The sequence below is a fragment of the Wyeomyia smithii genome, chromosome 3 (genome assembly GCF_029784165.1).
Source record: "Wyeomyia smithii strain HCP4-BCI-WySm-NY-G18 chromosome 3, ASM2978416v1, whole genome shotgun sequence".
In the NCBI taxonomy this organism is placed as follows: Eukaryota; Metazoa; Arthropoda; class Insecta; order Diptera; family Culicidae; genus Wyeomyia; species Wyeomyia smithii.
In genome coordinates, this window is record NC_073696.1 from 269,009,136 (window position 1) to 269,022,878 (window position 13,743).

Sequence of the window (13,743 nt, forward strand, 5' to 3'; positions counted from 1 at the left end):
AAACATGATTAAAGCCGAGAGAGCTTTTTGCCAGCTTCTTCTTCGTCTGTTGTCGGGCTGTCACGCGGGGCACGTAACTCCCGTATAGTCTTGATTTCAATTTCCTCACCAAGGTTTGCGTTATTCTGTTTTTCTTTTTGCTGTCTAGAGTCTGCCAGCGCCGAAGCGCTGTCACTGCCGCGCTACCGTCATTTCATCCGCTGCCGGCGGCTGCTGTTTCTAAGCTTTGTCGTTGTATAATTTTTTTTGTTATGTTCAGCCAGTTTCTTCGACTGAAAAGAGCTCAATATTTACACTTAGATTAAATCTACACACGGGGATTGAACAAATATTTGCCTAGTCGTTCGACCGATGTCGTAGTCACTAAGATTTACGCGTTGGTGCTTAAGACAGAGGTTGCAAATTTGTGCCATGTTGGTTCGGACGTGTAATACTTTTTTTGTTAGTTTGAGTGAAATATTCAATCACGCGGCTGATGTCGATTGCATTGGTTGACGAAAATGAACTTGTGTAAGAGCAAAAAACATAATAGTCTTTTCTTTTCTTTCTTTTTCATTGGCAGATTATTATGGAAAAGGCGAAAGCCTACATCAAGAACGAATTGCGTGGGGGCTCCTTGGCATCGCATCCGGAGCCCCCGCCAGCCAGTCAGCAACTACACCAAATTCAACCTCAACTCGACCAGCAGCAGCACCATCATCAACAGCAGCAACAACAACAGCGCCAATCACCAGCTGATGATCCTTCCAATATTTGCTACGTTTGTGGTGCCCGTGGTGCCCTCGATCAGTTCTATCTCCGTGTTCGGCCGAATCCTGAGCGCCCAAATGAACCTTACTTTCCGTTGCTTGAAACGCACATCCCACCCAACGGTGTTCCGCAGTGGACGCCGGCTCAGGTAGGGGTACGCTCGTGCAATCTCTGCTTCACCACATTCGCCCGACAGTGGGATTACCACGAGCGCGAGGGTAAGCCCATCTCGCAGAGATTGTACTGGCTCAAACGCACCGATGATAAGAACTACATTGGAGCGGAAATGTCCACACAGGGTGAATATGCCACCCAGTTGCTCGGACTAAACCCGGAACAAACGGTCGGATCGGGTCGCTCGCTGACACCCCAGTCGCAACATATGAGCTCTTATGGTAGAATCGAAAGTCCCAATAGTTTAGCTCGGCCTAGGTCGCAGGATCATCCCGGTGCAACCGGTGCCGGTCCACCCGCGCAGCATTTTCAGGTAGCTAGAAACGATAGTCCAATTCGGTCCAGCTCGCGGAACGAATCACCGCAGGGCAAACCCGAAGTTTACCATCCAACAAAGAGATACATCGAAAATCACATCAACAGTAGCGGAAGCTACAGCCAACAGGGATCGAGGCCTTCCAGTCGAAACGAAAAGAGTGTCACACCGAGGCCTATGTCCCGGGAGAATCCATCCCCGGTGGCAGCAACTGCATCAGCACCACCCACATCGGCAACCCAACCTGCGACAGCTTCACCCGTGCTAGCAGGACGGTTTGACGGTATGAAAATGTCTTCATTCGCCCACCACAAGCTAAAAATTGGCAACTACGCCAATTCACTAGCGGCAGCCGCAACTGCTCCGACGACTACCGCCCCCGCTGCCACCAACGTCGACAACAAGTCGTCTTCATCCACATCGTCTTCCTCGCATCGCTTAGAGGAGGCAGAGGGCGCGTTGGATTTGCGGAATTCTTCTCTCGGCCCTGTTCCGGGTACCGGTACGGACATACTGGACTTATCGATGCCGGACAAAAATTCAGTCACGGAAGTGTGCTACGTGTGTGGTGACGAACAGCGTAGAGGCAGTCTGGTGGAGATTTCCACCGCGAAAGCGAAGGACACCAAGGATCAGGAGAAGCCGTACTTTCCCATCTTCGACGAGACGCATGCCAGGTAAGCGGAGTACCCATATAGTTAATTTCCCAGTTCGGGTTTGTGCTAATACATTTTCTTTTGCATTTTAGGCCTGCGCGGTCTCGACCGAAGGACCCCAAAGGAATGGTGCAAGCGTGTAAAACATGCTACCAGTATCTGATCAACCAGTGGCAAACGTTTAACGTAAGTTTGTTTTTTTTTTGGAAAAAATCGTAAATTTCGGCGGGTCGTAGACTGAAGTTTGAACTTTCCGATTTGGCCGGCGGGAGGGTGATTGTGTCCAGTTACAGTAGAATGTAGCTGTTTATATCAAGAATCGTAATTTACGACCGGGGCGGGCGCAATCTAATCGAGCGCGCTCTCAAATGGGTTCATTGGATTGGATGCAGAGTACGGTTTAAAATCATAATCGAAGTTTGTGTTTGCTCTATTTTTTGCGCTGGTGATTTTGCTAATGTTTTCGAACGCAATTAGCAGTTCACGCAGTTATAAAGTGATAGAATAATCGAGGTGCAGAGTTCGCTAAACGGGCGCAATCTGTTTGTCGGGTGATAAAATGTTGTGATGAAATATCTTAATTCAGTTTTTTACACATTTTGGCATGTCCAAAGATTAAATAAAAAAAAAGACTAGAGCCACAAATGCTTTGAGACGCAGAATTTTATTCTCGTGCTCAACTATACTGTGTATATAGTCAAGGATTATTTTATACCTTTTGAAGATCGATTGCGAATTGCAGTATGATTTTTTTTTATTATGTTACTCAAAAAGTATTGAAGGGTACTACTCATTTTACCATACGTATAAAATGTTACTCCGTAATTTAAAATCTTTTAAAACGTTATTTTCAATTTTTTTGTAAAAAATACATTGAATTGACATTTGCGTCATGAAACCAAACAAAACCTCTTTTCGAAACTATGTTTACTTTGGGTAAAGCGTGAAAAATGATGTCAATTTCCCTAATTTCCTTGGAGATTTTTGATTTGGTCTATTTACGTCAATTAACCATTCTGGCACTCGCTCTGTTCTTGAACGTCGATGAATGTACATGACCAACTGCGAAGACTGTGTCAAGGCTGTGCTATGATTTTGCAACTTTTCCAAACTGGGCAAACATAATACGTTTCAGCTGAAAAGCAAAAGCTTGATTGCTATTCAATTACTGTTATGATTGAGTTAAATCGTCGTTGCGTTTCGTGGTTCCCAAAAGCGAACCACAAAAGTTGAAAGGCCCAGAGAATGCGTGAGAACTGAGGAATTTATTTTTGCAATGTCACTAATGAGAGTTAGCGACATGTTTATCATGGTTTTATCCGCGCCTGTGTATATTGATACTGATTTTATTTTTGCTATTCACCATGGCGAGCTCTTGTCACGTTTCTTTGACCAGAAATCATAACGGTTAGTATACACTATAAAGTTTTTTCGGTAATTTCTTGTAGAGATACATACTCTACTAAACTTCTCTAAATATTCAGTAGAACGTCCTTTCGAGAAGCTTTTGTCTATTCATACCTGAAAAACTCTGATAGTGGTTTAACTTGTTAGAAAAATCATTCTTTTCATGAATTTTAACGTGGAAGAAGGGAACATGGGAGGAAGAGGTTCGAGAGTGAAATCATACTTTAGCCATTTAACACCGAATGTCTTGATTGTACTAATGTTCGAGCCCAGAACCTCTCGCTAGTCGAAGCGAACGCTCTGATCTTGCTGGTATGAATCGCTATGTGTGTTACTCTTATAAAATTTAAGCTTCATCAACAATTGACTATAATTATTTGTAAATTAATGATGCAAAGTCAGACAAACAAAATAAGATTATCAAAAACACCAACATGCAAAACAATTTTTTGTTTAAAAACGTTACTTTATTTTCAACTATTTTCAATGTAAAAAAATAACTTATCGAAATTAACATGACATTTTCTCCGATAAACCGTTAGGGTGCTATGGCTTTATAAGTTTCTTTGATTATAGAAAATGATTTTCAACGAACTACCTAAAGTTAATTTAGGATCAATTTTATTTTGTCATCAATTAAATATGTTATTGGTAGTTAGTTAGGTGTATTTGATGTCATTTGGCGGCCTCATGGATGCCCAGAAGTTTGAATTATGTTATTCTCTGAGTTTGCTCATTGTTTCTATTGACATTCCTTCTGTTGCAACGTACTAACAACGGTTTGTTGTATAATTTTGCTAAGTTCATCTGAAATCTAGTAGAGAGATTACATTATATTATTGGTTTAATTTTAGCTGATGCTGGTATATTTTATGAACAGTATTTTTGGAGGCACGCCTTTCTAGAAACAAAAACCGGTGGCGCTGATCCTGGTTCATCGGTCAACAGGTCGTTAATTGAAGACCCGACGCAAGATAAGGCAGATAAAACCAGTATGATAATAAGTTATGGGATTTGATTTGAGATTTTTAGACGTCTCACAAAGCAAAGCAAAGAGGTTGGAATTCATAGCCGATAATTCGACTGCAGTTCAACCAATCGCGTACCCGCAATGATGCATTCCTAGCACTTCTCCAGCACAGCCGACACTAAAGTATACAAAGGATTTGACTTTTTAAACGATTAGTTGTTGTTGTTCGCTCTAGTGCACAACATCTTTATACTGTGTTTATATTGTCTTCATATTGTAACATACCAATGGCATTCTTTTACCTTATTTATCAAACGATTTCCGAGTTGTGTAGTTGCATTAATCTAGTGGTTTAATTTTCATTACACATACTAAACGACTAAATAACAACAACAATCAGATTTTAAACATAATTCAAATAAGCTAGTTAAAATATGATCGCATTTAGTGAAAAACAGTTGTATCCTCACTTTTTACTCGCTTGAAATAAATAAAAAAGAACTGTATATTTCATGATTTGCAAGGCAAGAAAACTCAGCATTGCTTCAAGAACCTGTTTGTGGCCTTGAGAATGGCCAATTGTAATTTCTACTTGGTAGGAAGAACGAAACAATTCACTTTGAGCTTGTGTATTTCGTAATAGCTCTAGTTTCGGACCCAGCGTACTTGGCTAGCTCTCCTGGTAGCAGCAAAAGTACAGGAATCTGAACTTGGCTGCTCTGCCGCTTGTGTTCTTGGTGTCATTTTTCCGATGTGCTTATTGACGGTTGAACAGTTGACGAAGAAATAATGTACTTCTCGCGCAACGTGTGACCTAAGAACAATGCGCAGTGCCGTTTAACCTTTTTTTGCATTCTTTCATAATACCACATCCGCGGCCCCGTCTACTTGTGGCATTGGTGCTCTCCGTAGGTATTTGAAACAATCGCACGGGTTTATCTCATCCCATCACTATTCATTCGTTCACTGATTATCGCGTGATACGGGTAATACGGATATTTCAAAATCGATTCCAGTTTACATTTATTATTCGTGTTTTTCATGATTACGTTCCTACCATGTGGGTGGTAAACGTGAAATAAAACATAAGATTGCTAACGTCACGGTCAGTACCCGCAATTTTTACGGGTGGGTACTAGAGTACCTACCCTTCTGGCGGTTGCAATTGTCCTTGCTGCGGAAGTGATGGAATTGACGGGGAACGCTGCTAGAGATAGTAGAACGAGCATGGTATTAATAATTTTAAAGTGTTCTTGATGTTTTTTCGCAAATTTGCATCACTTGCGTTGTTCAACAATTCTGAGCTGCACAAATCGAAATCCATGTGGGCTATTCAATGAAGAATTACTTGATTTGAACAATTAATATCAGACTTTATGACTTATTAATGAATCACACTCAGAAATGCGTTTGTTAATAACAACTCAGCAAATAATTATGTTATATAACAGCTCAATAAGCTGTAGTTCTGCCACAATTTTTAATAGCATCTTTTAAGCTATAAATCAACAAAATTGTTTGTCAAGAAGTGTGCTTATTCTATGTCAGTTATGTGGAGGTATCTTGGATACAACCTCCCACTATTTTTGTATCCATCTGCAAGCCAGTGAATGCACGCTACATTGTCACTTTTAGTTCAATATTTTAATTGTACGTAATTCTACTTATTGTGTGTGTGTTTTATGTCAAGTGAGTTTCGCAATGGCCGTGTCTTCAGAAACTTTTCGCGCTAGGCCTTAATTTTATAACTTGCGCGTCTAATTTTCGTACGAATGCGAAAATCTAGAAAATCTTGGAACAATTGGAATTATACAATTCTCTTCAAATCAGATTCCCCTTTTCGTTCCCATGTCCTGACACCTATTGTATTTATTTCTAAACTGTTCATAACCTCACTAGAGCCACCATGACTGGTCTCCGCCTGCTTGGATATAACCGGCCGGACACCGCGTTCCAGAGCTCAGCCGTCCGCTCCGAATCAGACGCAGCTATATGCCGCCCAATATATCTAGGATGATCAGACGATTTCCGAAACCTTCCTCAACTAGCATAGAGCCTAGATTTCCACCGGGATTGGGACCGGATCTCCACTTAGGTCACTTGTATTCTAGTGAGCAACTCGAGGAGGGGTTCAGAGAAGGACATTCTCGCAAGAGCAGACAGGTCACAGCGGGACCTGATATACGGTTATCAAAATTTGCAAAGCAATTTTTGCATCATTTTGCTCATCGATTACTAAATACTGGTGCTCCACCAAAATTTTTGGCTTGAAAAAGTGCTCCGCCGAGTCATTACGTTACGCCACGTAACTAAGAGATTGATGTAATCTGAAAAAAGGCGGCAGTATTGATGATATTAATCAGAAGTCTATACTGTACATAAAAACAGTGAAATTCTATGCGAAATTTTAAATCGATTTCAATCGAAATTGGTGTATCCTGCTACAAATGCAGAATTTGTTCGAGAAAAATGAAACTACATTTAATATCTATTCGTATTAATAAGGACGGCTTAATTTGTCGACTTCATAGCCTCATCATTGTGAACTCTTGGTTTGGATTTTCTGTCAACATCAAATGGATTTGATTTTCTTTTAAGCCGCAGCCACAATACATGTTCTGAGTTGTGAGTTGCTGTGTTTCATGGCCGAGAGTGCTACACTGCTCCTAGCTGCCAACAGAAAATGAAAGATTGATTTCTCGCATACCTTTGTTACATAGTGAACCAGGCATGCTATCGAAAGTAAAATTGGGGAAGCGAGTTTGCCAACTATTATACCATGAGTTCGAGGAAAGAATCACCTATCGACCACGATATTGGGGCACAGAAACCGTTTAGTGGCAGCAAAATTGGTAGTAAAACAAATAAAGTATTTTTGATGTTCGTTTACTCAAAAAAAAAGTTCCAAGGTTGAAATAAAAACCATCATTGTAACTTTCAAACAAGGGTTGCGTTGGTTTGGCATTTTCAAAAAATACATAACATTTTTTAAAAGCTGTGACATTGACATGAATTTTGTCGTCAGTTCGAATTAAGTCTGAGCTATAATTTGATGAAAATATTTGGAAACTAATAGAAGTACTTGTTTGATCCAGTACGAAAAAACTGTTTTAATCTTCGATAGAATAATTTATTTTCTTATTAATTATCGCAGTAAGGATAGAACTATTTGATAAATTGTGTGGCTAAAAATTGCATTATCTGATGACGACGAAATCCATGTCAATGTCAATGTCAAAACTCAACTTTAAACAAACGGCTTGAAAAGATACTGGTCGATAGCTAACAGTACTGTCATAACAATTCAAGCTAAAACCAGCGCGAAATTTCTGCGCCACTGGGCAAAGCCAAATGGATTATTCACAACAACAGCGCAGTGGGAATTATCTGGTTTCGGATATTCGGTTTCTAATCAATTCGGCTCGTAAATTACCGATTGACGACAACAGTTTTCGAACGTTTTGTTTGCAACCCACTATCGACCGGTTACTAATTCGACGAAATTAGCAATTGCGAAAATTTGTTCCGTTCAAAGTCATCACCCAAAATCCCGCCGTCAGCGTGATCCACTCTGACTGTGGCTGAGGATTCAAACGGCGCGCTAGTGTGAACTTGACGCGGTATGATAAGGTGGAAATCGTACAGCGCTGATTGGTTCAGTAAGCAAACAACGACAGCAGCGGGATCCCGGTGTATGTTTGCGTACGGTAGGCCACAGATGTGTGCCGGTCGAACTCGCTGAAACAGTTAAGCGCCTTTCGCTCGCAGCAGCGTCAGTTAGTTTAGTATTGTTTTGTACTTCGTCGCGCGTGTGTGCAAAAAAAATTATTCCGCAGTCACGACGATTTGAAAAATTAAAAACGCGGCATTCGTTTTGGACGGAATTTAGTTTTCGTGTAATTGCTGGACGACACCGAGTGTTTGTGTGAAGTTTCAAACCTGAATTGAACAACGCAGAACAGTTTGTCAATCGCAATAACAGCGGATCTTAACAATGACCTTGGTATGAAATGAGCCATATTTTAGGTTTTTATCTCTACCCGTCGTAAACGATGTGTGATGCAAATAAATTGCCACTTCAGACGGTTCATATAACCGGATTCCAGCAGCAAATTTAAATAACTGGTTCCAGCTGGCGAAAAAATCAATTAAATGAGGAAAAAAAAAGTGGACAGAAAAAGACGCAACCCACGTTTCGTCTTCTGGTTCCGATCGATTAAAGTCGCTGGCAAATGTATTATTTTTATTCTGTCTGTTCAAATCATTGCCAGTGGACAGCCGGACAGTGACTAAATTAGATCATCACAGGGAGAAAAAAGAATCGATGCAGTGATACGTGGTCGATATTATACAAGGTGTTTCCAGTTCCATCTGCGTCTTTACACACCTATCTGCACGCGTTAGATAATGAAATTTTTGCTCGGATCGGTTGAGTGCTGAAAAAATGAAGAAGGTGAACTTGATAATGAATTGCAGGCAATCCGGATAATACTGCCACCAGTTGGACTTCTTTCTGCGAGTCACACTTTTGGTTGAAGCACTCACACTTGATGTTTCCCCGCAGCATGACAAGTGATGGCGCGCCTTATCAACGTGTGTTTCCGTGCCCTGTCGGTCCAGAGTGCTGATGACTAGGAGCGATACCCTTCGGAACCCTGCGACCTAACGTTTCGAGGTTATCGCTTGTCCGTTCGTTTGTTTGTAAAAGGAGCAAAAAACGTGAAGCTCTGGAGAAAAACCAGCTGTTTTGATCACTGTCTATGCAACGTGGATGGAAAACTTTCGCCAAAAATGATGCAAGGTTCCACCAGGTGGAATCAGGCATTGGCATGCCGGAACTCTGTGCAGTTTCGTAAAGTGGCCATTGGTCGTTCGGTTCAGTTGAATCATTCCCCTGGGTGATGTAATCATAACAGATTATGGATTGGAAATGGTGAAAACAAAGAGGGTGGTCATGTGGTAGCAGGTTATCTTTGTCCTCGGCATTCTGACTCTCTCTCTCTCTCTCATTCATTCGCTTTCTCACTCTTCTCGCCTTCATTTCCACAGAAAAGCTCAAAACAAATGTTTGATTAATCACTTGGGATGCACACACTATGACAGCGGTCGTGCGAGCAAATTTCCAGTGGGAAACGAAAATATTTGTTTATTCATTCGATTGGCGTGTGATACTTGATAACTGTTGAAGCAAGCATGACAGAGCGACGGTTTTCGATTAGTTTCTATCTAATGGTGCTAATGTGATTAGAATAAATAAATAAATAAAAAATACTAGAACAACAAGTGGGTAGCGAAATTTGGTACGCATTCGAACAGTATGGTGTGAAAAAACGAGGCAAATTAATTTTTTTTAATTTCGAGGGACGTTAGGGAAAATCAAAGAATTCAATTTTGAAAACTTTTTCGCCACCCTGATTTTGTTTTACGAGTTTTAATTAGAGAGATGCAGTACATTAACTCGTAAAGTAAAAATAGAATCAGTAAATCGCTAGATTACCGGAAGCATTTTTTTCGATAATCATATTCATAGAAGTCATAAAAATGTCACTCAGTTATTTTGGTGATTAAAATAGCTTCGCGACTGGGTAATAAGTTCAATATTCATGATGACATTTTTATGCTTTTTGTGACTTTATTGAACCTCAATAATTGGAAACAAATTAGTCTATGCTTCTTTTCTTTGGATTTAAAAAACACTCTGAAGCAAATGTGGGCTCCGTACGCAATTCCGTCAAAAAGGGGTTAATTTAATTTTTTCATTGTCATTTTTCATTAGGTTGAAACTGAACAGAACATGTCATTTGTTTTCGTCGTGATTAGGACTAACTTTTGGAATGGGTTTACGTAAAAATGGTATTGATTAACACGTTCACCTCCATTTTACACACATTTAACTTTTTGTAATGTGCGTAAAATCAAAGTGTTCTATTTGGATGGATGGTCGCATGGATTCTATTTTTTAGGCAGAAAAAAGTTAAACAACGGGAAACCATGAAAAAACGATAAATAAGCTTGATTGTAATTATAATTCAATGGCCACATGGTAGCGCTTTGTGAAATTAAAAAAAAAAAAACATACAGCGCATGATAAGATTAGCTCTTTTCAAGAAGAAGGTCATAACATCAAATCGTATCTTTAAAGGAACCGATAAACAGGGAATTCTTCTTAACTCGATATTAACCCATTCCTCGCGGGTGATGCCATATGGCACCACCTGATATATAAACTTTGATAACAGTTTAACAACTATAAATTTCTAACGATGAAAATATTCTAAGCAGTTAGAGAACAGATTGATCTTCAACATGCAATATAAAGCAAAGCCTTGGTGCTACATTCCGATTCGGAACTTGACCTTCTGTTTACTATACACAGACTTCGCAGCCAACCGTTAAGTGTACAGGACAATTGCGGGGCTAGCGCTACGATCCTACTGACACTAACAGCCTCTCCCGAGTCAAGACTCGAACCTACGACGGCTGGCTTGTTAGGCCAGCATCGTACCTCGAGACCAGCTGAGGAGACAACAACATGCAATATAGTTTGAGCCAATTATGCATGCGGTTGCTGAGTAATAAGAGTTTGAATGTCATTTTTCGATGTAAAAACTGATTTCTCTCCGAGGGGATAGGGTTAAAAGGGACCATTGAGATGAGAAGTATGTTCGGGTGATTCTGAAAATTTCTATGGGAAAAGTGGTCGAAGTAACCAGCATTTGCACCGAATTGTAGAATATTGAAATGTGGAAAGTTGGCTGTAATAAGTGTTGCTTGGAAATTCCACTTATGTTTTAATTAAATGCCCAATGATTTGAGAAGTGGTCACTTCCTTCCAGTCTGAATTATTTGTTCATTTTTGTTTGTTTATGGAAAGGGTTCCTGTCAATGAAAAAGTACTCTTAATTTATTCAAATTCATGTTTGGGTAGGTACACAAATTCATCAATAAAGTGAACGAAATGTTGAAAAAAAAAAATAAAATAAAATAAAAATAGAGCAATAGTAATCGAGCCAACGCAACCATTTCCTTAAAATGAATCCAATCCCTATCATCCCGAAGATATTGGAACTCATCTTACGCTATGAGAACTGAGAATGGATAGGCCTGCCATTTGCAGACAAGCACCAAAAATAAGGGAAGTTTGAATTTATTTTTAAGTGCATAGTACCATTTTCATTGCATCAAAGTGGTATTTTTCTGAAAGAACAGTTTATCAACAACAACAAAAAATACGTTTGATTTTGAGATATACCAATTATTACTGGAGTAATGGACGTTTCCCCGAAACGCTATTTTTTTGCAGAGGCTTGCGGTGATCCTGATAGAGACTCAGCGTGTCAACCAAAATCAAAAAACTCATATTATTTCACTAGTTTGGAAATGTGCCGTGTCCTTGATTTTGTTTTCAGTGCAAACGGGAACGTTTTTCCCAAAAAATGCACGTTTTGAGCGCTAAAAATTGCATTAAAAAATTTTTTGCGGCAAAATGTAACTGTATGTTTCAAAAAGCGATCGTTCAAGGACCGACGAATTTAATAACGAAAATTAAAAAAAAAAGATAAAGGAAATCGGTTTAGTAGTTTTCCCGCAATCAGGATCACGGCAATTTCCTGTCTTCGAAAACTTTATCGATATTTTTTTTTTGCCTTCTTATTACGCTGCCATGCGGTCGTCTTTGTTTCTCCCGTGGAAAACAAGATGTCGAGTATCAGCACTATATTCTAGTGAAAATCCGGAGAATAGACTATTTTAGACTGCGATCAAATAATCGTTTGTGGGAATGGAATTTTGTGACTGTACCTGTAGGGAAAGAAGCTGCTGCACGATTGAGTTGTAATTTTAGATGGGGACTTTTTTTGAGAAAACAAAACTTTCAAGACCAACTGCTAAACGAAATTCCAAAAGTTGTTTGGAATGTTGTTTTCGAATTGATCATTGACTGAACTAAGCAACGGTTATTTTAAACAGCACGTGCGTTGCACGGTAAGCGACATCGCTAGCATCGATAGCAATCGATGGCAAAAAAACAGTTGTTCTATTCTATTCTCCTCTTATCTAGCACTCATTTCTACACTGCAACGCAACCTATAGTAATTGATTTAGGTTACTCCCTGTCTCTCAAAATTCAAAATTTTTTTTTCAGAAAACATTTTTTTTAAGTATTTTTCAGTGTATTTTTATTTTTCGATCGATATACCTATACAGTCATGCTTTTTTCAAGCGGGTTTTTTACGCAGAAGATACATACCTCGTAAAAACACCGCGTGAAGATTTTTGAATTAATATTTTTGAATTAAAATAAAAATCAGTGTAAAAATACCGCGTCAATTCGAAAATCAGCGTAAAAAAAACTCGTACAAAACCCGCGTTAAAAACCTGACTGTATACCGATTGAACAAATCGTTTTTGCTCTAAAAATACTATTAACACTAGCGAGCATGCATAAATAACGTAACGTTCATAGGAGAGGGGGTACCCTTGAGCGTTACTATTGGTGTATAGGAAAGGGGGCGATAAGAACAGAGTTAATCTCCAGGAAATCTATAATTTTACTTCAAAACGTGTTTCTAAAGCAAATTCTTCTACTGCGTTACGTAATTTTCATTCGAGGGTAGGTGGTGGCGTTGCATTTTGTTACATATAAGGGGGCGGGGGAAAAATTGGGTTTTTTGCGTTACGTAATTTATGGATGTCGCCTTAAGCGTTTACGAATTCAATTTTAATTGCATGTTCCCTTCCCTCCCCTTTCCGAAATGTAAAAAAATTTTAAGTGAAGAAAAAAACTAAGGCCTTTTGTTAATAATTTCGGTTTTTCGATAGCGTATTTGTTCAATTTAGCAGCAAACAGGGCCAGGGACAGTGTAAGTGTCTTCAAAAGGCTAGCCAAATGATTGATAATGATGATAATGTGTTATTCTTCGGTATTATTTCGCATGCAAGTTACAAACGTCACAGCTTACATACAAATTGTTACTAAGGGGACATCCACATTTCACGTGAACAGCTTTGTGAAGGGAGGGGCTGTGTTATGTTCACGGTCCATACAAAATCCCTTAGAATTCATTTAGGCAGTTTTCGTCGGAGGGAGGGGGGGTCAAAATTAAGAAGATAAGTTAAAGATCTGTCCACGTGGAATGTGGATGGCTCCTAAAGAAGTTGAAGCTTCTCTCCATCTCGATGTTATCTCTAATTTATCCACCACTCGTTACCTCAATAATCGAGTTCTCCGTAGCCGCAATCTTAGTAGCAGGGATACCAAATATGCAGATTTGTCTGCAAAACGCAGATTTTTGGAGTCCGTGTGCAGATATTTATTGATTTGCAGATATTTGCAGTTTTCTCACGGTTTCTGCAGATTTTTGTCAGAGTCTCCTTATATTTGCGCAGATTTTCTGAAAATGTGTGCAGATTTTTACAGACTTTTGCCTACGCGAGCGAATTTCTTTCGGAAAACGGATAGATTTTTTTTT

The 13,743-nt window shown here is 39.5% G+C and overlaps 1 protein-coding gene across 2 annotated transcripts in view; it reads left to right on the forward strand.

The window, feature by feature from the left end:
- Positions 1 to 13,743, forward strand: part of LOC129732109 (uncharacterized) — a 166,385-nt gene that overhangs the window by 46,115 nt on the left and 106,527 nt on the right. For both annotated transcript variants that reach the window (XM_055692625.1, XM_055692626.1), the window contains exons 3-4: positions 563 to 1,917; positions 1,989 to 2,082. In XM_055692625.1, the coding sequence (XP_055548600.1) occupies positions 569 to 1,917; positions 1,989 to 2,082 (1,443 nt within the window). In that variant the 5' untranslated portion in view covers positions 563 to 568. The remainder of the gene's footprint in view (positions 1 to 562; positions 1,918 to 1,988; positions 2,083 to 13,743) is intronic.